Here is a 24,849-nt window from a genome sequence, read left to right on the forward strand (position 1 = left end):
ACAACGATACATCAACCATATACTAGAGGACGCGAGGAAAAATAATTTATACGTAATTATTGCAGTACGATGAACAAACCTTCCAGTATAGTTTTACTCGACGTGACTGGGCAGAAACTGAATCAGAAAACCAGCTCCCTTTCTCCAACCGTGCGTTGCTGGATACAAATTTAGATACCCAAGCGTTGATTTTCCATATCTACTAGCTTTTCTTTTTCTTTTTGTTTTAATCAATCATCACCTAGGTGATGCTGAAGCTCACAAAGAAGAGGGAAGAACGAACAGATTGTTTTTAGTCTTTAACTCCTTACAGAAAGAAAATCAAACTACGGTCGCCAATGGAAAACATCTTGGGGTTCGTCGTCTATGCTTTTATACAGCAGTTGAAGTAGCTCAAGATTTTCTTCCTTGTCTGCAGATACCAAATGACAAACATTAATCAACGTTGATCAATTACAAGAAATCAGCCAAGAGATCACTTAAGCTATTTCTTCACGGCTTCACAGAATTAGAATAGCACAAAATGACGAAACAGTAGATATAAAAACAATCAGACTAGAAGCCAGCCACAAATATAGTCTTTTTAGGGGAGCACGTGTTCTTCTGGATTAGTCACTTACACCCACATGACGGTGTCACGTCATATTAAAGATCTTTCATACCCTTGTAACAAATCAGTTTGGTGCAATATTAATGTGTATACCTGGACATGACTGGTAAGACACACCAGTCTGAATTTTAAAACTCAAATAACTGCAGGGACACGAAAGGTCACAATATGTGCTTCTCATAAATTACGGAGAAAACAATCGAAAAAGGAAAAATGAACACAAAAAATCTGGTCAAAAGAATCATTTTTTAACAAAAACTTCAATAAATTTTGATAAACAATGATTTCTTTTTTGTTTATTCCTAATCTCAACACGAACACGAAAAGAAATCAAGCTCAAGAAAACTTTTAGCACCAATTAAGTTTATGTACTGGGATTGCAATTTTCTTTAACTGAGTAACCCAAAGAGTTCATAGTTAAATATGTCTGTAATACAGGATGTAAAGCAGTCAATCAAATGATTTGGCCATACGATGTAAGAGCCCTGCACGAAACAATTTCATTGGTTTCTACATCTTGCAACGTAATCCAATTTTGACCGATGACAATGGAGCTCTTTTATTTCTCATTTTGGTCAGAGGGAACTTCATTATATAATACAAAGAACAAACTTCACCAACATTAGCTACCACAAGAAGAAATATTGCAGAAATAGGCAGATTCCGAGCTCTTCGCAATCAATAAGACAGACAAGAAGCTTTATTTGCCTCAGTGGCAAATACCCATCACTAACAGGACAGAACAACCACAAATTTCAATGGCATTTTTGTCTGCATTGATTAAGTCTTTTATGATTTTGCCAGCAAGAGGACACGCAGCAGATATTATGAGCAAAGCACGAAGTCTACCCACAATAAGTGCAAAACTGAAAACACTAAGTGAATAACATCATCATGATCGATATCTTCATCAAGGTGGCATCTATTTGGATTTGACAATGTTAACAATCTGGACTTATCAGCAAAATGTTCTTGATCAATTCTCAATGCAGCCATGACCAGTTCTGCTCGAATTAAGATTCGGTTCTACAAGGACTTAGCTACTCACGGATTATTGAGATTTATTTGATCAGTATGTAGTCTTAAAACCGAGTTGCTATGAGAAAAGAACGGAAGGGGGGAAAGAAACTTACAGTTGGCGAATGCGGATTGTGATGCTGGGGCTGAAGAGGCTGGTGTTGCTGAGTCTGGAGACTTGTAACAAGTTCTTCTTCGTTTCCAAGGCTAGCTCTCGAGACATCTCTCTTGTTCTGCTTCCTCATCTCCCTTATCTTTGAAAAATCCATTGAATAATCTGGCACACCATGCTTCTGATCCCAATCTCCAAATTGTGGAACTGACATCCAAGTATTCCTCTGATGAAAGGAAAAAAAGAACCATAAAGACAAGATCTTTCTTCTTTATCTTTCCGGTTTTGCTCACAGAGTTTACCCTTGTCCAATATTTTTAAAGAAGATCTCTACGTCCCATTTATTTTGTACTCATTCGTTGAAAAATACTCTGGAATACAATCCTAAACGTAAGAAAATAGCGACGAAGCAGAAGACATCGGACATTTAGACGAGTAAGTCAGGAACAAGCACGAACCGTTTTCTACTGATTTAATCTTTGTCAAAAAGAGAAGAGTGCCACCTACAATCTGACTTTAGCTTAACGAAACCAAATTTAAAGAATCTCAACAAGATCAACGAACCCCAAACCAAAAAATATAAATCAGGCCCGATATTATGCTAAAAGCAACATTTAAAGACATTAATGTAGCTCACAGCGCAAGCTAAATCCTCGACTGTAACAAATCATGCCAAAGAAAATGCTAAAAATTGAATACGTATAAATCTCCGGAAAAGGTTCAGTAAAAAAAACAAAAAATAAATTCATCTTTTTACCTTTGACTCCACTGTAGTACCAATTTCTCCGCTATGCACTAAAAAGAACTTCATATCAGGTAAGCCGAAAAACTCGCTCAAACAACAAAATCAAGCTGACAAACATATTTCGTAGCTCAAGAAGCAAAACAAGTAAAACTGAAAACACATGAAGCTCAAAAGACGCAAATAACATCAAATATTCCCTAAGCCCCCAAAGACAACCCCAGGCGACAGAGAAAGATCATTTCCATCCTAAAAAGATCGGAAACATGCATGAACGGAAAAGAATAACAAAGACGAAAAAAGGTATTCACCTCCTTGCGGTCTTCCATGGATTCAATTCTGCAGCTTCGTCACCTAAATTTTCAGGAGCGGAGAAGGGAGCAAGTTCTTGTTTTATACTACAGAGAATGGAGACGAGTAAGAGACAGCTGATGACAGCGCGATCGGATTCGTGCGGCCCATCCCGTTGAGCTGTATCAGGTAGTTCTATCTCACACTCTTTTGATACTTTAATTTTCACGAGATATCCTCGACATATATCATATTGACGAAGAGGTCCGATTCCGAGGACTACGCGCGGGCGGCGCGCGTTTTTGACCAACGAGGCGGAGAACCGAGTCCTGGATACCGTGGTCCGGCCGACTTTTTTGTCAGAAAAGAAACCGGGCCCACCCATCCTGGAGAAAAGTCCCGTAGGCCCCTAAGACTAGGTAATCATGTTTTTCTTAGTCGTTGAGCACCAGTTGAATTTGTGGACCTTCCCAGTGACGGATAATCCTAAGGCGTTGGGTTTTTGTTACAAGAGTAAAACGGTCTTTTCACTTTCCAGTCAGTGAGACTCGTGAACGAAGTTTTTTTTGGACCAGAAAACGATGCGACTGGACTCCAATACGAGACCATATGATATGACGAAAATACCCCCCGAAATATTCTTATTTACTTCGGGCCTAAGAACAAGTTAGAGTGCCAATGTTTGTAACAGGGTAGGCGTATCCCTATATCACGTATTCATCGATTTATATCGGATTTTACCCTAAGAGAGGGCTGATACAGGTAGTCTTATCTACTAATGGAGGGGTACTCGACATAGTTATCTGATACGGAAGTAATATTGGAGTTGGGAGGGTCATTAAAGGGAAAAGAACGTTTCTGCGGCTGTATGGTTTCTGTCACCGGTGCCGCGTCATATCCCGAATTTGAGAACAGACAAACGCATTAACAGTGTTCTTTCGGTGCTTTCGACTCGCTTTCGTTTGGACACAGGAGCACCTAATGGAATCAAATAACCGCGGTCCAGCAGATGCTCATGCTGGAAATTACATAATAACCCAATGATTATGTCTCGCCCATATCGGAATAACCGGATTTTCCAGCTATACGTGTCGGAAAGGGTCATAGAATCCGATACATATTAATCAAATCTGCCCATACTTTTTCTCTTTATTCGCCTTAAACGTAAACTAGTGAAAAAAATTCCGAATTCTAATATCTGATATTTTAATGAGAAAATTAGTCAAAAAGAAAATATTTTTTTTATCATTTTATGGATTTAATAAAAAAAGAAAATTATTATCCATGTAAAAATAGTACTAAAAATCAATAATCCTAATTTCTAAGGCCAATTATTTAATCTTCAAAACATCAACGCCGAAGTATCAATTTTCAATAATCTCATTTAATAATCAATTTATTGGGAAGTATCAATTTTCTTGAAACTTTATTTTATTTGCTTTCCTCGTCTGAAAATAGCCTTAGCTATGCCACTTGCAAGTATAATGGTTATTAAATGCACATCTTTATGTGTCAATGTGGGCCCATTTATTTAAAAAAAAAACCAACTAAATCTATGTTGCATTCAGGTAGTTTTTTTTTATAATAAAAATATTGAATAGATTAAAGTGGGTATTACATGAGCAACCAAAGAAGAAGAATGAAATGTATACGTTTAAGTATTTGTATTCATATTTGGTGCTTTTTAAAGTTATGAAAAATATGGTATAATCCATTTTTTCTCAAAAAAACATTGTAATTATTTTTCGTTATAAATACTTATGATTTTTTACGCTCTGTTATTGTTGTTGGGTTGACAGTAGTAGGGATGGCACCAAACAATCATAAACTGTTCAATGTTTACTTGATTTTGGCTTGAGCTCAAACTTGAAATAAGGTTCGTAGTATATAATGAGCTAAACTCGAGATTTTCAACCTTGTTAGCCTTCTTGTTAGCCCTTTTACTTTAATTGCTCTTGTCAGTTTCCTATTTAGTTGATTAATAATTATTCTTATTTATCTCAAACTTCAAAGACGATCGATCATTCAACCATTTTGGGTTCTTCAACATTTAATGTCGTTGCTTACCTATGGAAAAACACAATTTATAGAGGTGTTTGCCTTTTTTTTTTTTAGTACCAGTATTATACATTAGTATGGTCTATTGCAAAGTCTTGGACTCCTATGTGGTAATACTAAGTTTATTATAAATTTTTTTTTATTTATTTTATAATTTATTTATTTTTGTAGTTTTAAATATAGGTTGGAGTTCGAACCCGACTTGAACTTGATTTCAATTTTAGGCTTGAAGTTGAGATCAAACTCGATAAGCATTCAAATCAAACCAAACTTAAACATATATAGGTTCAAATTTGGCTTGGTTCGATGCCACCCCTAGACCATAGGGCTTGCTTCTATTGGACCTGGGGTTGGGCAAGGTACTACTTCGGGTCAAGTCGTAGAAGATATCACGAGATAATTTTTAATTATTTATAGACTAGTGGAGGCATTAGCACTTTTATTTGCAAATTCTAATAAATATTTATAAAATATAAATACAATTAAATTGCTAATATAATATTTTATAATAAAATACTATATTATAATCTAACACAAATGGGTTTGGTTTAATAAACCGAGGTTAGTTTTTTAAAAAAGTGGGGCTCGATATTAATACCATGGTGTTACGACTCGTGACTAGACCAATTGATTTGACCAATCGACTTGAAAAATTGTAAGGGCAACCTTATGTGACTCAATTTCTTAGGGATTGACCCGGTTCCTTCCAAACCAGTGATGGACTTTAGTGGAGAAGAGTCATTCCATACTGGGCCATGGACTCTCAACCCATTTTCCTTCAACAGCCCAGAGCTGGAGTTTTTAAATGCAACAATTACTTGAAGTGGGCCTCACGAATGGGGAAGTCCAATTCCTCGAAGAAAATAACGTAGCAGATTCCAACCTGATTGCAGGAAGGAACGCGTGGACAACACATGGACACGAGGACAGGTAAAGCTTCCTCGAAATGAAACGTGGAAAGCGACAATTGGCTGGCGGTTTTGAGGACTTCGTTAAGAGCCACAATTCCCGCTCTCGCGCCTCAGCCGCATACCGCATTATCGATTTATCTCCGCTACAGATTATCCCCGCTTCTTTCACGCCACAAAACTGCGAAAGGCATCTGATTTAGCAAATAAACCACCCTGACCTTCAAAAAAATAACGAATATGCCACATTAACCATCTCACTCTATTGCATATCTCCTAGTACTTTCTAGAATAGTTACTTCAGGTTTTCTAGGCTTTGTAATTCCCGTGAGATATCAGGGGTAGTGTAGTACATCTACTTGGTAAATATGAAAATAAAAGCTTTAATTTCTGATTCTGTATTAATATCTCGAGTCCCATTTTCGGTTCTCCACTCGATAGCTGTGCTCTATTTTTTTGGCTTTTCCACGGGCGGGGAATTCCTCTGCGACTACTCTTCAGCAACAGAGAAATTCGTCGCCTGGCCTAAGAAATCCTGATATTCGTGTTTAAATTCGATTCACTATATATGCTGCTACGTCTGAGTGGTTGAGTTCATCTTTACAAGTTATATCTATTGAGTTCGAGCGTCTAGCTGCAGACAATGGACGTAGCAAGTAAGCTCCAATGCGTTGATCTCCGGTCGAGCTTCCTCACTGGTTCGGCTCTTTTAGATGCTAGGAAATCCAGTATTAGACCTAGGTTTCGACCTATCACGTCAATTTCGGCTTCGTTATCTCATTCCAGAAGAATTATAGAAACTGGTGGAAGAAAGTGTGTATTTGATAAAAGGAGCGAGAATTCTAGGGGTTTGTTGAGTGTTTCGGCTGTTGCTGTTGAAACTTCTGTTGCGGAAACTACTGATATTGAGTCACTCTTTTCCGACTCTTCTGTTGAGGAGCCTCAGCGAAGGAAGAATAAACCTAATTCGAGTTCTGGTGCTTCGAGCGTAGCCTCAGGTGTCAGGTTAGAGAAAATTAGCAAGAGCTTCAAAGGTGTTACCGTGCTGAAGGATGTTACTTGGGAGGTGAAAAAGGGGGAAAAAGTAGGATTAGTAGGAGTTAACGGAGCTGGGAAGACGACCCAATTACGAATTATTGCCGGGCAGGACGATCCTGACTCCGGAAATGTGATTAAAGCCAAACCGAAGATGAAAATTGCATTTTTGAGTCAAGAATTCGAGGTTTGCCCGAGCAAAACTGTCAAAGAAGAGTTTCTTAGTACTTTTAAGGAAGAAATGGAGGTTGCGGGGAGGTTAGAAAAGGCTCAAAAAGCATTAGAGAGCTCCGTGGAGGATATGGAATTGATGGGTAGGCTTTTAGATGAATTGGATTTGCTTCAGAGACGAGCCCAAATGGTTGATCTTAACACGGTGGATGTGAAAATTAATAAGATGATGCCAGAGCTCGGGTTCACTCCGGAGGATTCTGATAGGCTGGTTGCATCGTTCAGCAGTGGCTGGCAGATGAGAATGTCACTTGGGAAAATCTTACTTCAGGTACTATCTTTGGCTTAATTTCTCTCTTTATATATATATATTATATAACCTATCTTAAAGACAAAGTTAATACATGATGAGTTGCTATGGCCGGAAGCTTTCTCTTTCAATAAAGAACTTGGAGTGATATTTGATTTTCTTCAGATTTTACTTGCTAGATGGTTCGGATCTTCATTTGAGTGGAGAGAGTGTTAGCCTTGAGCTGAGGCTACAGGAATTCAAGTTTTAATTATGAAGGACCACGATTCAGATATTAGTGAATATGTTTAGGACCTTGTTTCTTTAGGAATTTAAAGCATCATGATCAAGTTGCCTTAGTTGTTTGTTGACAATATTTGCTGATGGCAGGAACCTGATCTGTTACTTCTGGATGAACCTACAAACCACCTTGATCTTGATACCATTGAGTGGCTTGAAAGTTACCTTAAAAAGCAAGATGTGCCCATGGTCATGATATCTCATGACAGAGCTTTTCTTGATCAATTATGCACAAAGATTGTGGAAACTGATATGGGAGTATCCAAGACCTATATGGGAAACTATTCAGAGTATATTTTAGCAAAAGCAGCTTGGATTGAATCTCAATATGCAGCATGGGAGAAGCAACAGAAGGAAATTGAGCACACAAAAGATCTTATAAACCGGCTAGGTGCTGGTGCTAATTCCGGTCGTGCATCTTCAGCAGAAAAGGTTTTTGAATATCTGCCTTCCACCATTTCTTTTATTATTTCCATTATCCTTTTATAGTGTACTAAAATTTTATAGGGGTTTCCTTGAATTGAGCTGGAATTCATCAGTCATTGAATTTTGAGTCCACTAATTGACCTCACCTTCAACACTCTTCCCAACAGAAATTGGAAAAGCTTCGAGAAGAGGAGCAAGTTGAGAAGCCTTTTCAACGAAAACAGATTAAGTTCAGATTCCCAGAGCGAGGAAGAAGTGGAAGATCTGTAGTTACTATAAGAAATCTTGAATTTGGATATGGAGATCAGGTCAGTAGTCTTTTTAAGTTTTTGTAGGTGAACAATTTAGAGCAAGTTGACAAAAAATAATATGTATCTTTTCTGTGCTGTTTATCATTAGGCACACTGTTAAGATGTACTGTAACATTACGTTTTCAATCAGCTATTGCCATGTGATATGCATGTGCCCGTTCTTTTCTCCCTGTTGACAATTATCCTACTTGCTTGTCTGACAGAAGTTGTTTGAAAAGGCAAATCTTACCATTGAAAGGGGTGAAAAGATAGCCATTATTGGTCCTAATGGATGTGGAAAGAGTACCTTGCTCAAATTGATTATGGATTATGAGAAGCCTGAAGGAGGTGAAATTATGACTGGAGAGCACAATGTTCTACCAAATTATTTTGAGCAAAACCAGGTATATCGTTAATACTAGCAGCAGCATGATTCTATTACTTGGTCTGGGAAGCCTGTCTTGTGTCTTGTTATGCTGTTCTACCAGTTGGAAGTGTTATTCTCGTTGCCAAAAATTGCAATATTTTGAATTTTGAGGCATAGTGGTGTCCACGAATATAGGGTGAATATTGGTTAAATTGGCATACCATGTGATATATTATGAACCAGCATTCTGAACTGTACTGTGTGTTACATAGATCCACATGGTGATGTCCACATATGGGAGGAATATTGATTAAATTACATGTATGCCAATTTAACTAGCATTGCATATCAGCATCCCTGAAAGGCACAACTTGTTTGAACTTAAAACCACATGATTATTTGAACGTAAAAACCACATATGAGAACTTTTAACTGTATATACAAACTTACATGACCTATGTTCACCAGACTAATGTAGAAAAGTAAGTTGAACTCTTGATTATCTATTTAGACACGGAATGGGAAATGCCCTTTTTTGAGCTTATCATTGTGTTTACTTTTTTATGCATGTACCAACATGATGAGAGTAGGGAAACTAAGCTTCATGTCACCATGCTATTCGTGTACATTTTCACGAAGATAATGTGGAAATCAATCTGTTTGTCAGGCTGAAGCCCTTGATTTGGAGAAAACAGTACTTGAAACAGTAGTAGAAGTTGCTGATGACTGGAGACTTGATGATATTAAAGGTCTCCTTGGTCGTTGTAATTTCAAAGCGGACATGCTTGATAGGAAAGTCTCACTTTTAAGTGGCGGTGAGAAGGTTAGTGATGATCTATGATTAGCTTTCACCTCCATTCACTTTCTTTTTTTATATATATATGTTAACTATTTCATTGATCTATTATCATCAGTTGAATAGCAGCTAATATAGTGGTCGATGCTTGTGTTAAGCCAATGTTGGTGTTCCTTTAGAAAAAAAAATAGAAAAAATTGTTCTCTAAATGATTTTGATATGAATTTCTTGTTTAATGAGAAGTGAACTGTTTTCGAGTTTTCGAGGTTTCATATTTTTGTAACTCCTGGGCTGTCAGGTTTTCTTAGCATGTACACTACTGAAATGTGTCTACTGAACCCCATATCTTCTTTTGGTATGCAGGCCCGACTTGCATTTTGCACATTCATGGTCAAACCGTCGACCTTGCTTGTTTTGGACGAACCCACAAACCATTTAGATATACCAACAAAAGAGATGCTCGAGGTAATCTTTACTTTTCTTTGTACATTGAGTGACCAAGACCACTACATGGAGTTCCATAATCTGCAACTTGCAAATGTTGAACAGGAAGCAATATCAGAGTATGAGGGCACCGTCATCACTGTCTCTCATGATCGATACTTCATTCGGCAGATTGTTAATAGGGTTATAGAGGTGAAGGACAGTAACTTGCAAGACTATGCTGGTGACTATAATGTGAGTAGCTGTTCCTTGCGTGAGGTGCCATATTAAGTCTCCCTTTGTTAGTAAGGGGAGGATCGTGTGGTCTCACTTTTCATAATACTTTTCTGAATGGGAAATGAAATACTTAACAACTCTTATCTTCTCATTCAGTATTATCTGGAGAAAAATCTGGATGCCAGAGAAAGAGAGCTTGAGCGTGAAGCAGAGCTAGAGGAAAAGGCTCCGAAGGTCAAAGCAAAATCAAAGATGTCAAAGGTATCCATTCCCAGCTTTGTCCAGATCATCCATCTGGTAATTTATTGGTTGTCAACTCTTTGCTCATGTGAAATAATAAACATTTCAGGCAGAAAGAGAAGCTCAGAAGAAACAAAAAAGGTTGGCATTCCAGCAAGCCAAGGCAAAATCGAAAGGATTGAAGAATGCAAAGCGATGGAATTGACCCAATGAGCCCATAAAGCTCGACATTCTGTACCTTGTTCCTGTATAAAAAGTTGCATACAGGACAGACATGAAGATCGTACGGTGTACATATTTTACAAATTCACGTTCAAGTCAATTTAATGACGGATATGAGAGCTGAAGAAAGTTCCTTCTCTGCAGAGAATGCCTGTAATATTATACTGATTCATGCATTCCGCGCCAAGTTCAGACAGTTGCATAGTAAAATAGCAAGTGCAGGTCTTCAGGTTTCCCATTCCTTGGCCAAAAAGAAGAGCAGCCACGGTTAAAGGATTTCCTCTATATATCTCGTACCAGTTGCAGACTTCAAAGCATACAATAGAAGCCTGACATTGCTGAGTTGAAGTTCCTCCACCTTGCAGACTTCAAAGCATACCAGGATGGGCAAAAGCATGCAAAAGTAACAGACAAATGAATTACGTAAGAAAAGAAAAGCATACTATAATTTAAAACCATTGGTCTCCAAAGTGGAACCCTTCCATTGCATCTCGATTTTTTTGGTATAGGACTTAAAAATGTGCGATAAAAGAATGTTTAAATTACATAAACCACGTATTGCCGGCCAGAACTTGGATTACACTGGCTTCCCTCCATACTTTACAGGATATTTTAAAGAATTAGACGGGGGATTTAGATTGAGGAAAACGGAGTTACAGCCAACCATTTCCAATAAGATAAACGGGTTGCCTGTCTACTATTATCAGTTCTCAAACCCAAATGGTGATCGCTTCCTGCTCCCACCTTCTCCATATTGGTCATTCCACTTCCTCAGTTGATTCATACTGGTTGCATCATAAGCTACAGAAGCTCCCACCTATAAAATAAACAAGACAATCATATGAGAATAATAAAAGAACAAACCAAGTAGTGCAACAGTCCTGTCTGAATTACAAACAAAAAAAAAGTCCAAATTCATGCATTATTCATATGAAATTAGGCAGACTTGGTACACATTGGGAGAGCAGACGTGAACAAGTAGGGCAATATTTCGAAGCAATATGGTGTCTCCATGCCTAAGTGCAGAGCCGCAAAACTGTTTGGTAGTATTCGGATTCAAGTAGATGGGGATGTGTGCTGATAAACTGAAGTCTCTAAATTCAAGGTACAAAAAGATATGAAAGGAAGAGCAATCTGCAAACTTTATAGGTTGGGGCAGGTAGAGATAAAACACCACTTATTAGATTGACTGCGGTGAAATACAGTATCTCACAATTTAAGTTACAAAAGAAAACTGAGTAGCAGCTTCAATATTTAGGTAAGTAAACCCAATTTATAGTACCAATCTTACAGAAGTTATCATGCCTAAAAGAAAATGGGATAAATCAGGAAGTAATTTGACAATTTGTATAACCACTTCAAAGTGAACCTAACCATAATCCAATATAAGGATTTGCATTATTTTACAGCATAGAAACTATTCAGTTTATTGCTAGTGTCTTGTAAGATTACAAAATGAGAACACTCTACATACTAAAAAATCAACTACTGTGAACCATCCAATTCTATGCTGTAATATAAAAATCACTGAATCTTTATTAATTAACTGGTTATAACAATGGTTTGACAATGCGAATGGTTAGCACTGACAAATATTGCAAACTTGACAAAGTTACATGGAAGTAACTCGACAATACCTCAAATAGGTTTAAATTACTATTGATATACTCAAGAGGTATTCACATTTCACAATTTTTACCTTAGCTTTTGCAGCAATGAAATCATCTAATTTAAGTGGCCTCAGGACTGCTGCATCATTTCTACCAACCTGTATAATACATACACTTCAGCCCATCCAAAAAATAGAAAGAAACTTCAAACAATCGCTCTGATGCATGCACTTGCAGTAGTTGTGACATAGTGGATGGCATAAATTGTTCTGACCCATAATAGGCAATCTCTCAAAAGAAAATCATAATAGACAATGGATAATATAACTTAAAAACCTTTATACCTTCTTTTCTTCTTCAAGAAGTTCTTGCACAGGTCTATAAGCTGCAGCGATGCAAAGGTTCTGCACAAGTGGAAACAGAGAATTAGAAGATCTACATAGCAGCTAAGAAAATATTCTTCCATACAAAACAAGAAAATTGTTCTTTTACCTTCAAATCGCTTCCAGAGTAACCTTCTGTTGCATTTGCAAGTTCATTATAACTGAAGTTTGTATCCAGGTTTTCTTGAGCTAGAAATATTTTTAAAATTTTTCTCCGATTTTCAGCATCTGGGAGGTCAACATATATCCTACACTCAGAACATTACAGATGCTAACTGTAAGGAGAGAGTAAGAGTAAAAATAAGCTAATTTTACATCACACGTTCATGATGAGCTTTCAGAAAACTTATAAAGACTATTTCTAGCATTTATAAACTTTAAGATTGGACCATAAAAAAAAAATCATTCCTAAAAGAAATAAATGGAAAAAAAAAAAAACTGAAACTGAAGGATACCTTCTTGGCAAGCGGCGTACAACAGCATCATCAAGGTCGAAGGGTCGATTTGTCGCACCAAGAATGAGAATTCTTTGGCTATCTTTAGTCCTCAGACCATCCCAAGCAGCCATGAATTCATTTCTCATTCTTCTGGTTGCCTCATGCTCAAAAGCACCACCTCGAGCACCAAGAAGACTGTCAACCTGATAAAATCGAAACCAAAACCAAATGGTTCAGGCATCTAGAGCATTAACGAAAGCCAACATTTTTTTCACAGGTTATGACTGAGGATAAAAAGGAGAGGAGAATGCTGCTGCAGCAGCTAAGAGCTTTCTACCAGGATACAAACAGAGAAATGGTTTATCAAGACATAAAGCTACATGTGTTGACGAATCTTACCTCATCAACAAAGATAATAACAGGGGCTAGCTTGCTTGCAAAGGAGAAGAGAGCTTTTGTTAGCTTTTCCGCGTCTCCAAACCACTATTTCAGAAATAACTACAGGATTAAAAAAATACCAAATAGCATTTACCCTATTTTGGTAAGATCAGACCACTTCAAAGGAGTATAAAATTATGTAGAAAATCTATAAAGCATAGGCTTCCCTTGAAATCGGAAGTAATAAAGATCATACAAGCATGAATGAAAAATCCTTAAAAAGAGCATATTGTTATGATATAATTCGAAAATTCGTCCAATTAATATGTAAGACAAACCTTAACAAGAATTCTTGTAATTTAGTCAAAACTGCCTCATGATGGAAGTACCTTGGAAGTAAGAGTAGAACCAGTTATACTGATAAAATTTGCTCCAGCTTCTGTTGCAAGGGCTTTGGCAAGGAGGGTTTTTCCAGTTCCAGGAGGACCAAAAAGCAATATTCCTTTGCAAGGCTGACACCAGTTTGAAACGATCACAAGTCAATCCAAAATCATAAATTCTCAAAAAATAAAATCACAACAGTTATAGTTTCCAAGAAAGCATGACAACGGAATAGCAAAAGACACCAGATGTAGAGCCAAAATCGGTAAAACAACATACAATCAGCTCAGGTGTTCCATGAAGACAATTATTGTAAGATATCAGATTGTACCCGTAGCAAATTTCCATGAGAAAAGAGCTCAGGTCTCCTCATGGGAAGAATCACAAGTTCATTTAAGGTCCGTTTTACATCCTCAAGAGCACCAATATCATCAAATTTCACCCCAACTTCCTCAGGTGGGACCACAGCTGAAACAAAGTTGTTCTCATAATCATCCTTGGCAAGGCTCTGCATAAAATATAAAATGTCTGGGAAGTGCATGTGCTAAGGTTGCAACTAAAATAAATTAAGATTGAAGGAGATTTTAGGGAATGAAACAGAAATGAAACTGCAGACCTTCAAACTTTGTGATGGTTTCCGGGAAGTCATCTCCTGTTCCCCTAGCCTTGACAATGCAACTTCCATACTTCAAAAAACAAAGAAGAAGAAGCCATCAAAGTCACATCAAAGTAAATAATAGATATATAAAAATAAGAAAAAAGGCAACCCAAAATAATAAGCCAACAAGGACATAATACCTTTCCCGAGGTAGTATCAGTTTTTCACCCTTCACACAAGGGATTCTGCAAGTTGTCAAGTAATGGTTTCTCGCCCAACTCACAACCTTTTCAGCTTCTGCATATAATCAAGTGCATCAATAGATGCAGTTGGGAACAGATAAATAGAAGAAAACACACATCAGTGCTTTATTCAAGTCAATTTGAAAACTCTTAGCACAACAACCCCTTCCCTCACGAGAGATTTGGAGAGCGGAACAGTGATCTCATGGGGGTTCACTAGTAGGAGCTAGTTACACTTGCTTACTCATGCTCAAACCTTGCATTTTCACTCTCTTGTTTGTAATTCATTCAATAATGCCAAAACCTATCCTTGCTGGAACACGAATACTTTCATCTAAATATATTTATTCCATGTAAACACATTATCTCATCAATAAGACAGAAGCATGTTCTCAGCTACAGCTGAACGTTCAAAAAAAGAAGGCCCTTGAGCATCTTACTCTGCTTTGACAAGGTCACACCCTCGGTGCTTAAATGCAAAAGCTCCATGCATGATAAATCGTGCTCCTCCAGCACCTACAAAAGCATAACTTCAAGAGTTCAACTACTGAAACAGACTAAATTCAACATACAGGCAATTGCTATTGTTTGCCTGTCATAAATGACAGTTGATGACCCCACAGAAGTTAATAATTTCCAGAAACTGCTTCATTTACCTTGTATAATTCACATAAATTATTCCGTGATATCACAAATTTTTTATCTTCTTCTATCTTCTTATTGAATGTCCTCAGCAATTCATCATCCTGCAAGTGGAGCATTACTATACATCCATCAGCATATAGGAATTATAAAGCCACAACAAGCAATTATACATGTTGGAGGTGTAGAAAACTCTGTCAAAGGGCTAATAAGTGTACATGACTCAGCTGGTTGCTTGATATGTAATGGGTGAATAATCTCCAATGAGTATGGGCATGGAAAGATTCAGTGTTTATCAGATGCTAATAAGCCTCCTATTGGCGCGTATGTTGCATTTGATTATGGGCCTAATTCCAATACGACATGAAAGTAAATCCAAGCCCACATCTATCAAATTGATCTCACACAAATTAGATAAGGCTGTCTATGTTGGCATGGATATGAAGGAGAGTTTTGGAGGGTAAGCCTTTGTGTCAACAGCCCAGATGTCAAGGGTACACATGCCCATATGACTCAAACTGGTTTCTTGAGCATCTAGTCATTTGTAATTGGGAAGAGGCCTAGTCATTTTTGGTTGGGCCAGGATATGAATTAACATCAAAGGATTTTAACAAAAGGTGGATGAAGTGGTTGGTTCTCCTTGCACAAAGTAGTGGCAAGAGAAAGATCGACTTAATCTTGAAGAAGTCAAGCAAGTGGAGTAATGTAGAAAGGATGGCATAACTAATTTAGTCAGAAGAATTCTTGCAACCTTAACCCATTCTTTTCTTGAGGGAACAAGCAACTCCAGGTTGGTGTGGTTCAACCCTCACCTAGTTCAAAAGGCTAGGTGCACCCTTGCATTAGTGCTTTAGTTTCTTTCTTGCCCTCTATTTACATAGTGGAGAAAAGCTCTTGCTCAAATGCTTGACTGCTTCCATTATGGCATATAGTAGACTCTAATTACCAGAGAATTAAAAGACAAAGTAAGACTTGAACATGAGATAACAATTACATGAAATTATCAAATCTGATATATAAGCAGAGCCCATGAAAGAAATTATTAATACCTTTGGAGGTTGAATCCATAGAACGTTACTAATTATTTTGTTTATTCCACTATCTTTTGATGTATTTGCTGCTTTCAAGCTCTTTGTAAATTGTTTCAAAGGTATAGGCTGCACAAGACAAATTCCATTGATTTTAGTCAATTCATAAGCAGAAGAATAAGGATCCGATAATAGTGGCCAACAGCATAACTTTAAGAATAACAAGAGCACTAGGCATGCCCATCTGAGTTAAATACTTACAAATTCCTGAAACATCACACAAATACCTATATACCCTTGTCTGTTGAATAATTCATACACTTACAATCTTACAAAAACCTATATAGCCCTCTTATTAAATTCCATCAGCTAACTCCAACTTTTGTGTGAGAAAAGACTAAATGACCCTCATATAATTGATATTACAGGCCACAGAAATAATAAGGGACACATCTAAGAAACCTACATTGAAGTTTTATCACTGTTCCAATAAATGGATTTTAGGTGGGCCTGCATTATTTGTGAGAGTGCAAATAGAATAAGTCTACAAAAGGCCTACAAGTCATTTATTCCGGCATCTAAGGCGTCATAATATCACTATTATAAGGCCACTCATATCTTTCATGCAAAAGTTAAGAGTTCAACTGATAAAATCTAATAGCAGGGATATGTAGGCCTTTTTTATGATATACGAGGGTCTGTGAGCAAAAATCTAAAACCTAGGGGTATGCAGGTGATTATGTGACATTTTACAGGTAGGTAGGTAATTAACCCTAAAGAAACATAGTTATTTGATAATTAAGAAGGAATTTAAATGAGATGCTTAACAGTTCAGAAACTATTACCAGCTGCCCAATACGACCGATATTAGGAAAAACCATTGTCTGCCATAAACCACAAAGAATAATATGCATTAGAAAAAGTGGCAAAGTAACAAAACATACATACTCCGCAAAAAGAATGGATTTTACCAATTTTTCTTTTTCCTTCAGACCTGTCTCCACTTTGTTTTGTCCACAAATGAAAACAACCGAGCCAGACAGTTGATCTAACATTTCCTCAAACTTGTTAACAAATTCTTCACGCTTTGACTTTGACACCGCTCGAGGCAACCATTGAGATGAGTCGGGGAAGTAGACTATTACTGGTTGCAAAGATGGTAACACCTGTCAGTGTACAAAGTTCATACTATCATCAAATAAATCAAATGCAGCATTTCAAGAAACCTAATAGAGAAATACCCATGCTGGTTGAGCAAACAAGAAAGGGTAAGATTAGGTACTCCTGAACAGTTACACTGAATTTGTCTAAGAAAGAGTAGTTCAAACGAATAAAAGATAACTAAAGCTCCTTGAAAATTTTCACCTCAAATAGGGCTTCCACAGCTATATACCAGTCTTCAGCCTGAGTTTCAGAATCAAGCTCAATGTCCTCAACTGGAGAAATAAGGAAAGTTTTGAATAAATTATTTCATGCAAGGCCTTTGAAGAGGATTTGTTCAAATAACAGAAACTGAAAATAGATTTTACATGGAAGGTGGTTAAAAAGAAAAAGAAAAGAAAGTAACATGAGCATACCCATCTCAAACAGAGATACAAATTAAAAGCTCAAATTCAAGTCTTGATAGCAAAGTTTAAGGAAGAACAAAAGGTTTTCTATTAGCAGAGAAGAAAAAGACAATTAAGAGGCCTTCATGCTGCAATATTCAGCTACACTCCATCTAACAAAAATCTAAATTTCAGCAAGTGGAAAAGGAGCACACCATCTATCCAGTAAACGGATATCTTTGCAGTTTCTTCAGTATTTGCCTTTTTATCCTTGTGATCTTTTATTTCCATGTCAGCAGATTCAAAAACTACTGCAACCTTAGCTCCATTTACCTCATACACCTCACCACGTTGACCATTTAATAAGGGCCTGCAAAGAACGTAACATCTAATAAGAATAATAGCATATGTAATGTTCGGAAACAATACAGACATAATCTGTCAGTCCACAGTTCCCAATAATGGACAAACAGGGAATGAAAAAGGGCAAAGATCCAAGTCAGAATAGATACAGACGTGAAAATACAACACCAATGATCAACCACATGAAAATCACTGATTATTGAAATAAAAGATATTCCACTATAAAGCTGCACAATGACACTCAGCATGAGAGACACATCAATCAGAATGCACAAGGCTAAAATTGTCCATTATACACATTATTTTCACGTCCAGTCAAAAAAATCTTGCTATGAAGCTGCACAGTGACACTCAGCACAAGGTGTACTTAAATCAGAATGCCGAGGCTAAAGGTTGTCAACTTCACATTTGTTACTTTCACTACTATTCTGATATTATTTGCAAGCTTCATGAATACTGAGCTTATGCTTTCCGTTCCTCTGCTCCCGACAGATGTTGTTATGCTAAAGAAGCAACCTATAGTACTACGTGGAAGCTACTTTCACCCATTTCTGAAGCAACTAAATAGTGTAACAACAGTCCTTTTCAACCCTAAAAACAAAAAAATTTAAAAAAAATCAAAGTAAAATAATCAGAAAAATAAAAACCTAAAGTTGAATGAAACTTCACAAAAGCATTTAAGCTTTAAAGGACCACTTAATCTCTCTAATTGGTTATTCCTAGCTTGTAGGAAAGACTCACCAACCCACCTCTTACTGATAAATGTGTAAGCACTGCTAGGGCCATCGGTTGTAGCTATTTTCCCCAAAGAAATCCTGTGATGCAATATATATGCCAAAGATTAGGAGAATGAATTTACGTCATGATGGATTCCACAATTATTAAGGAATTCTTCAAAAGAAATGCAACCAAATTTGTCTATAAATGAAAAATGCCGAGAAGGTTGGTTACGTCCTTCCCGAATACTTTGTTAGGCTTTTTATTGTTTAATCAACACTAAAACACCATTTTGATTTCAGTTATTGTCATGATATTTAATTCAAGATCACCATCCTAGTTATATGTATAACCAACATCTCTCTCCTTCAAAATAAGAATCATCTCCTATTCCCATGTCATCAAACATGACCTTGTGCTACTAGATGCAAAACTTTTACAAAGGTCAGAATCATCTCCTACTTCCATGTCATCAAACATGGCCTTCTGCTACTAGATGCAAAACTTTTACAAAGGTCGGCATGAAATCAATACAGAAACAGAAACATCATTTAGACACAAAGAACATTTTTTTCTTTCCTAATGGTCACAGAGAGAAAATATGACAAATATAACCAAATCGAAAGACATTCAGAATCACATTCTTGTCAGCTGAAACACAATATTCTGGTTCTATTGACACCAACATACGCATTCCTAAGCTAAGCGTCTGCTTCGGCATATTTTTGCCATTTGATGCCAATACCAACCTAATACCATTCAAATTCTAGATTTATGGAGCAGTTAAGATCAGATGCAGACATTCTAATAGGAAATTGCAAACTCGACTCATATGGATTTTTCCTTTCTTTGATCACAGATTCAAATGGATATTTAACTAGCCGTCACTTTATCAAATGCAGTGAATTACAGAATATGGTCTCAATCTCTCTATTGCTGTGTATCTCAACCATCTTCTAGCCACAACATTGAGTAATGGTGATTCTGGGCCCAAACATGCCAAGTTGGTAATATGTATTTGACAGGATTAAGAAAATGCAACAAAAGTATGCTAATGCCAAAATATTAAAGAAGTTAATACCTACCTTGAATAAGAAATAAATAGTAATAGCCAAGAGAAATGACATATAGTACTAGCATTTCAAAAAATGGAAAAAAAAAATTATGCTACAATGTATTACTCAGATAAAAATTGTCTACTACGTGTTTAAATCCATAAAAATTTATATGGAACACAAAGATCACAGTAGAATACCTGTCATTGGCCGTTGAATGCACAGTAGCCCCAATATATTTTACCCGATCCCCTGTCAGCAGAAAGACAAATAAACAGAAGATCGTAACAATGCAGAAGTCCATTATGCATTCCAATATTATGTACATGACACCTATGCAGAACCACAAAAAAGGGGAAGAAACACACATAAAAGAGTTCTCATAAAAAGAAAGCAGTCTCACTCACACAATATCTGTATAGAGAAAGACGTTATAGCTACAAAAATATGAAACCTATCAATAGTCCCTCACGTTGAAATCTCTCATTAATAAATTCAGTTTGATAACAAGACTTCTATGCCACCCAATTGCTCAGATAACGCTTGATTTATCAGCATAATTATTTACCAAATCTCTATTCTCCACAAGATAGCCAAATAGGCAAAAATTCCATATTTTGCAACTAGGAAATCAAGTTTTTTTATAAATATACCTAAGCATGACAAAGCAACCTTTAGCAACAATGGTATTAGGACATTGACCCACAACCCAAAAATAGCAGCACCTTCTCTGACAAGACTAATGAAACAAACTATGTTCAATACTTCAAACTCCAAAGGTGGTGTGACCCAGCTAGCCCAATATATTTCCCTTCAGCAGCACTTCCTCACAGAATTCCCTCCAATTTCTTTCGATAACCCTCATTTTCTTAACAGATTCTACCTCATAAGATCCAACATATTGCATTTCAAGAGCCTAGTTTGTGCCATTAGCAACCATCTCAAATAAAATTTTCCCCTGTATGGCAGTGTCATAGCACATATGAATTTTGTTGACATAATGGGTCATCTTTTGATCCACAGCCAGAAATCTCCAAAGTTTCCATCATCAAATATATATATATTTGAAATGGATGCTTCTGACAAGAAATAATATGACAAACTCTTCCAAATTCTACCGAGAAAAATTATTTCCAAAATGAATGGTTCTGCCATGATAAATTCAAAGACTCTCCACTTGGCAGATAGAGTACCCATAATAAAATTTTCCCTACAAAAGCGCCTTTTCTGAAAAAAAGGTAAAAGAATTCCAAAAATACTCAGAAAAATAAGTTGCTAAATTTTCCAACAGTTTAAATAGATTTTGAAAAGAGATAATTTGTATAGAGTATGGTTGACTACGTAATTATTTTTTATGGTATTAACGGAGTAATCTAGTTCATTCAAATCAAAATTGAAATTTCCTCCAATTTGTATAAGTATCCCATTACCTTCTCTGATTCAATCACAAGACTATCCTGTAAGCAATGATTTTGAAATTAAACTGCCAAATTGCATCAGCATATATGATTTTTTAATTCACATGCTAGGAGCTTCAACATTTATTAAACATACGTAGCTGTACAAAAAACTGTCATTTTAAAGTCCCAGCACCCCAAAAAACAAAAAGAAATTATTAAAGAAATTATTATTTGCCCGTAGAATGAGAAACATCTTTCTTGCATATTTCTGAAGAGGAGAAGAAGATAGACATAGTCAAATGTGAAAGCATGCTATCCACACACACACACACACACACAAAAGTATATATAGAGCAAGTTAAACCATTTATTTAACTTTCCAAATGAGTATTTCTCAACAGAGCAGTTGTGAATTTGGCAGGAATTTCTCTTGGTCATAGAGAGAAATTCAGAAGGCATAAATAATTAAAAATCAAGACATGTTCTAGGGAACAGAGAAACTCACCCCTTTTAAATGGTTGTTTAGACTGTTGTGATGACTCTGTAGTTTCTGATTTGTCAGATGGTGAAGTGAGTCCAGCTTCTTGAGCTAATTTCTGAAAATCTCAATCAAAATAAATATCAGATACGCAAAAAAACCACATGGTAGAGAAATAGAGTGAGTAAAAGAAAAAAAAATCATGGGTCCACCTCCACCTTAAAAAAGTTAAAACTAAATAAATCGTAATTTGTCAGTTTTTAGGACAAAAAGTGCACATGCTATGCACACAGATTAAAAATTATTTTCTGTTGGTTCACATGTAGGCAATAATACCTAATTTGCTTCATGTCTACTTCCAGTAAAGGTTGTCAGAACCTGGCCAAACAGGAAAAAGTTTTTATAGGAAAGTCCCTCAAAAGGAAAATAGTAAAAGATTGTCTTTTCCTCACAAAATTCACTACCACTCCACTCCCATCCACAGGCCGCACTAGCCCACTTAAGTGTAGCAAAGACTACAAGGATTACCCTTTGATAACGCATGCTTAAACCACAGATGAACAATAGTTTGCTGTAAACAAGTCATATAGCCGCTCAATATCACCTTCTCCAAGTCTTCTATGGTGTAAGGCTCTAGATGCTTCTTAAGGACTTCAACAGATGCCTTCACATCAATTTCATCCTCATCACTACTGTCTGATCTCACTTCACCATTACTTGCTGTGCCTTCTTCATTTGATGCATCATTTGCATCATCAACTTCAGAATCAGAAGTACATTCTTCCCCTGATTCTACATGTTCATCATCCGTCTCACTTTCTGACTCACACTCTTCTCCAAAATCCTGAAACAAATCACATAAAAGTTCCATCATAAATTCAGTTTGTTTTTTTAATACAAGGACCAGTTAGACAAAATAGACAAGAGAATGTCCCTTTGATCTTACTATTGAATTATTCCAAGAAAAAATAAAGGTTCAAATTCGTAGCTTACATGTGGAGCCAAAACACTACTGTCAAGCACAAGCAAAGGGACCTGTAAATCCCGGGCAAGAGCTCTCACCAATCTTTCTAGGTAAAGCTCAGTTCCTGTAAATTGGATCCAAAGGTGAGCATGCTTGAAGAAAGGATCATAAGAAGTTCTATAAAAAAGAGGAAGGAAGATTGATGAACAAGTACCTGGAATGCTCTGAAGTAATATTCTCCCATTTGAAGAATTCAACCTAGCACCATATGCAGCAGCAAATCTTTTTTGCTTTAAATTTGCAGCGGCACATTCAACCAAGGTGCTTTTGGATTGTTCACTGACAAGGAAAATCAAAATTCAGTACAATTGAGTTACACCCACTAGAAAAGTAAAAAGTCTAGGAAGAATAACTTACTTAATATAATATGGAAATGTGTCCCAGGAAACAGTTATTTTCTCCCAAGGGACCACCCTTCGCAAGAACTCATTTTTGAATCTTTCCCTTTTGGTCAAGAAAGGGCTTTCCCTTTTTCTACTTTCAAAAGACAACTTCTCATTCTTCACCCAGTCTTGTTGATCCTGCTCACCAAGCCTGGCATGCTCATCACTGTGCTTCACATCTGCCGTGACCTTCTCTTTCCTTGTCTTCCCCTTATCAACATTTGCCGAATCCTTTACAGGCACCTGTTTTCCTTCACTTGCATTCCTCCCATCTCCTTCAGAGCTGTAGAACCTATGCGCACTATATGCCCCCCTTCTATTACAGCCCCCATGAAAACCAGTCGCACGGTACCTAGAACCACACCTTAGCAATACAAAAGGGCCAAACCTAAATTCTCTGACAGAGCTTTCGGGTGAGGTGTGATCTCTATAAGGAGTAGTCCTGCTATAACAATGAGACTGTAACAATTCTCTTCTATTGCACCTAGATGAGCAGGAGTGTGGTTCAAATACCGCATACCATTTCTGATTTCTACACTTCAATCCCCTTGCATGCATCGCAGCTTAAAATTTACAAGCAAAAAAACTCTAAGAGGGCGAACCCATTAATTCAACACAAATACCTGAAACAGAACAAGTAGCAATCAATTGACAGGTCTCATAACTGAAAATACTAAGAGTGCAATTTAATCCTCCCTCTGTTTCTCTGGGCACCATTACAAGCATTTGTTCAGAATATTATCCCATCTTAAATACAAAAAGTAACAAATTAACACGAACAAGCCAAAAGAAAACGTAAATTCAGCGCTGAAATATTAACATTAACCACAGACAGATATTTTGCATCTGAAGATTCAGGCGACATAAAAATATTTCTCCAGGCAATATTAATCACATCATACATGGAAACAAAAAGTAAGTAAAAACACCTTTCGGCATTATAACCAAAAGAAAAGTTTCGACTTGACTAAAACGAAAAACAATCAATAAAGTCCCAATCAAAATAAATAAATGAATGCAAAGAGAACCGAAACCAGATTCCAAACACGCACTCCAACAGAGGAATAGTTTAGTATCAAATACATAATTCAGGAAGAGAGAAAAACGAACCGTTCTTGAGGTCGAGTTCGACGAGAGTCGTGCAAAAGTTGGCGGCATCCACTTCCCTTCCTCCTGCTTTACCTCCTCTGTTAGTTCCTATTCGGGATCGGGAGGCTGTTAGCCCCTCGGACCAAAATCACTCCTCTCCCCAAATTGCTGCAAATACGAGAATTGAATCAGTCGAGAAAATACGAGAATTACCAGTGGAAGGTATAGTAGGCCCGGACGATCTAACGGACTTCAAGTAAGGTCTCCGCTTGGTATGTGTGGCCAGCTCTGTCGAATGATCGGAAGCCTGACCTCCCTACACTTTTCATGAAAATATATTTTGATTGGATCCGGAACGAGCTCCGAATAGTATTCGAATTTCAAGGCAGTCGGTAAATCGGACTATGTACGATTAGATGTACGCAAATTAAGAGCTTGAAACTGTTAATTTTCCGAAATTTTTAAATATTATATTACCGAGAGGGGTAAATTCACAGGGTTTTCAACCCGCCCATCTAAGGCAGGACTTGGGCCCGGTTTCCAGTCGCTTGTGTCTCGAG

The 24,849-nt window shown here is 37.0% G+C and overlaps 3 protein-coding genes across 4 annotated transcripts; 1 reads left to right on the plus strand and 2 right to left on the minus strand.

The window, feature by feature from the left end:
- Positions 1 to 151: 151 nt before the first annotated feature.
- Positions 152 to 2,949, minus strand: LOC137937582 (uncharacterized). Its single transcript, XM_068782677.1, has 3 exons — positions 2,793 to 2,949; positions 1,744 to 1,965; positions 152 to 412 (listed from the first exon to the last, which is right to left on the minus strand). Exons 1-3 carry the CDS (start codon positions 2,808 to 2,810, stop codon positions 365 to 367), a joined length of 288 nt encoding a protein of 95 aa, XP_068638778.1. The 5' UTR covers positions 2,811 to 2,949; the 3' UTR covers positions 152 to 364.
- A 3,269-nt stretch (positions 2,950 to 6,218) lies between these two features.
- On the plus strand, positions 6,219 to 10,684 carry LOC137935942 (ABC transporter F family member 5). 2 transcript variants are annotated; one of them, XM_068780379.1, is made up of 9 exons: positions 6,219 to 7,275; positions 7,624 to 7,965; positions 8,127 to 8,267; positions 8,474 to 8,653; positions 9,284 to 9,439; positions 9,776 to 9,877; positions 9,962 to 10,090; positions 10,229 to 10,333; positions 10,422 to 10,684. In XM_068780379.1, the coding sequence occupies exons 1-9, from the start codon at positions 6,382 to 6,384 to the stop codon at positions 10,515 to 10,517; spliced, it is 2,145 nt and encodes a 714-aa protein (XP_068636480.1). In that variant the 5' UTR covers positions 6,219 to 6,381; the 3' UTR covers positions 10,518 to 10,684. The 2 variants fall into 2 exon arrangements, with proteins under 2 accessions (XP_068636480.1, XP_068636481.1); XM_068780380.1 differs by having other exon boundaries at positions 8,477 to 8,653.
- An 8-nt stretch (positions 10,685 to 10,692) lies between these two features.
- On the minus strand, positions 10,693 to 24,572 carry LOC137935941 (uncharacterized). The gene is made up of 26 exons (XM_068780378.1): positions 24,503 to 24,572; positions 24,311 to 24,397; positions 23,175 to 23,823; positions 22,972 to 23,096; positions 22,787 to 22,881; positions 22,398 to 22,637; positions 21,821 to 21,911; positions 20,116 to 20,167; positions 18,893 to 18,958; positions 17,996 to 18,150; positions 17,599 to 17,669; positions 17,205 to 17,399; positions 17,079 to 17,117; positions 16,255 to 16,362; positions 15,220 to 15,309; positions 15,004 to 15,079; positions 14,522 to 14,618; positions 14,340 to 14,409; positions 14,055 to 14,231; positions 13,732 to 13,854; positions 13,364 to 13,447; positions 12,983 to 13,167; positions 12,637 to 12,775; positions 12,489 to 12,548; positions 12,234 to 12,302; positions 10,693 to 11,351 (listed from the first exon to the last, which is right to left on the minus strand). Exons 3-26 carry the CDS (start codon positions 23,756 to 23,758, stop codon positions 11,238 to 11,240), a joined length of 3,105 nt encoding a protein of 1,034 aa, XP_068636479.1. The 5' UTR covers positions 23,759 to 23,823; positions 24,311 to 24,397; positions 24,503 to 24,572; the 3' UTR covers positions 10,693 to 11,237.
- Between the last annotated feature and the right edge of the window lie 277 nt (positions 24,573 to 24,849).

Source organism: Aristolochia californica, unplaced genomic scaffold (assembly GCF_029961685.1).
Source record: "Aristolochia californica isolate CCGP_79_NKW_82.1479 unplaced genomic scaffold, dmAriCali1.0.hap1 SCAF_7, whole genome shotgun sequence".
Taxonomy (NCBI): domain Eukaryota; kingdom Viridiplantae; phylum Streptophyta; class Magnoliopsida; order Piperales; family Aristolochiaceae; genus Aristolochia; species Aristolochia californica.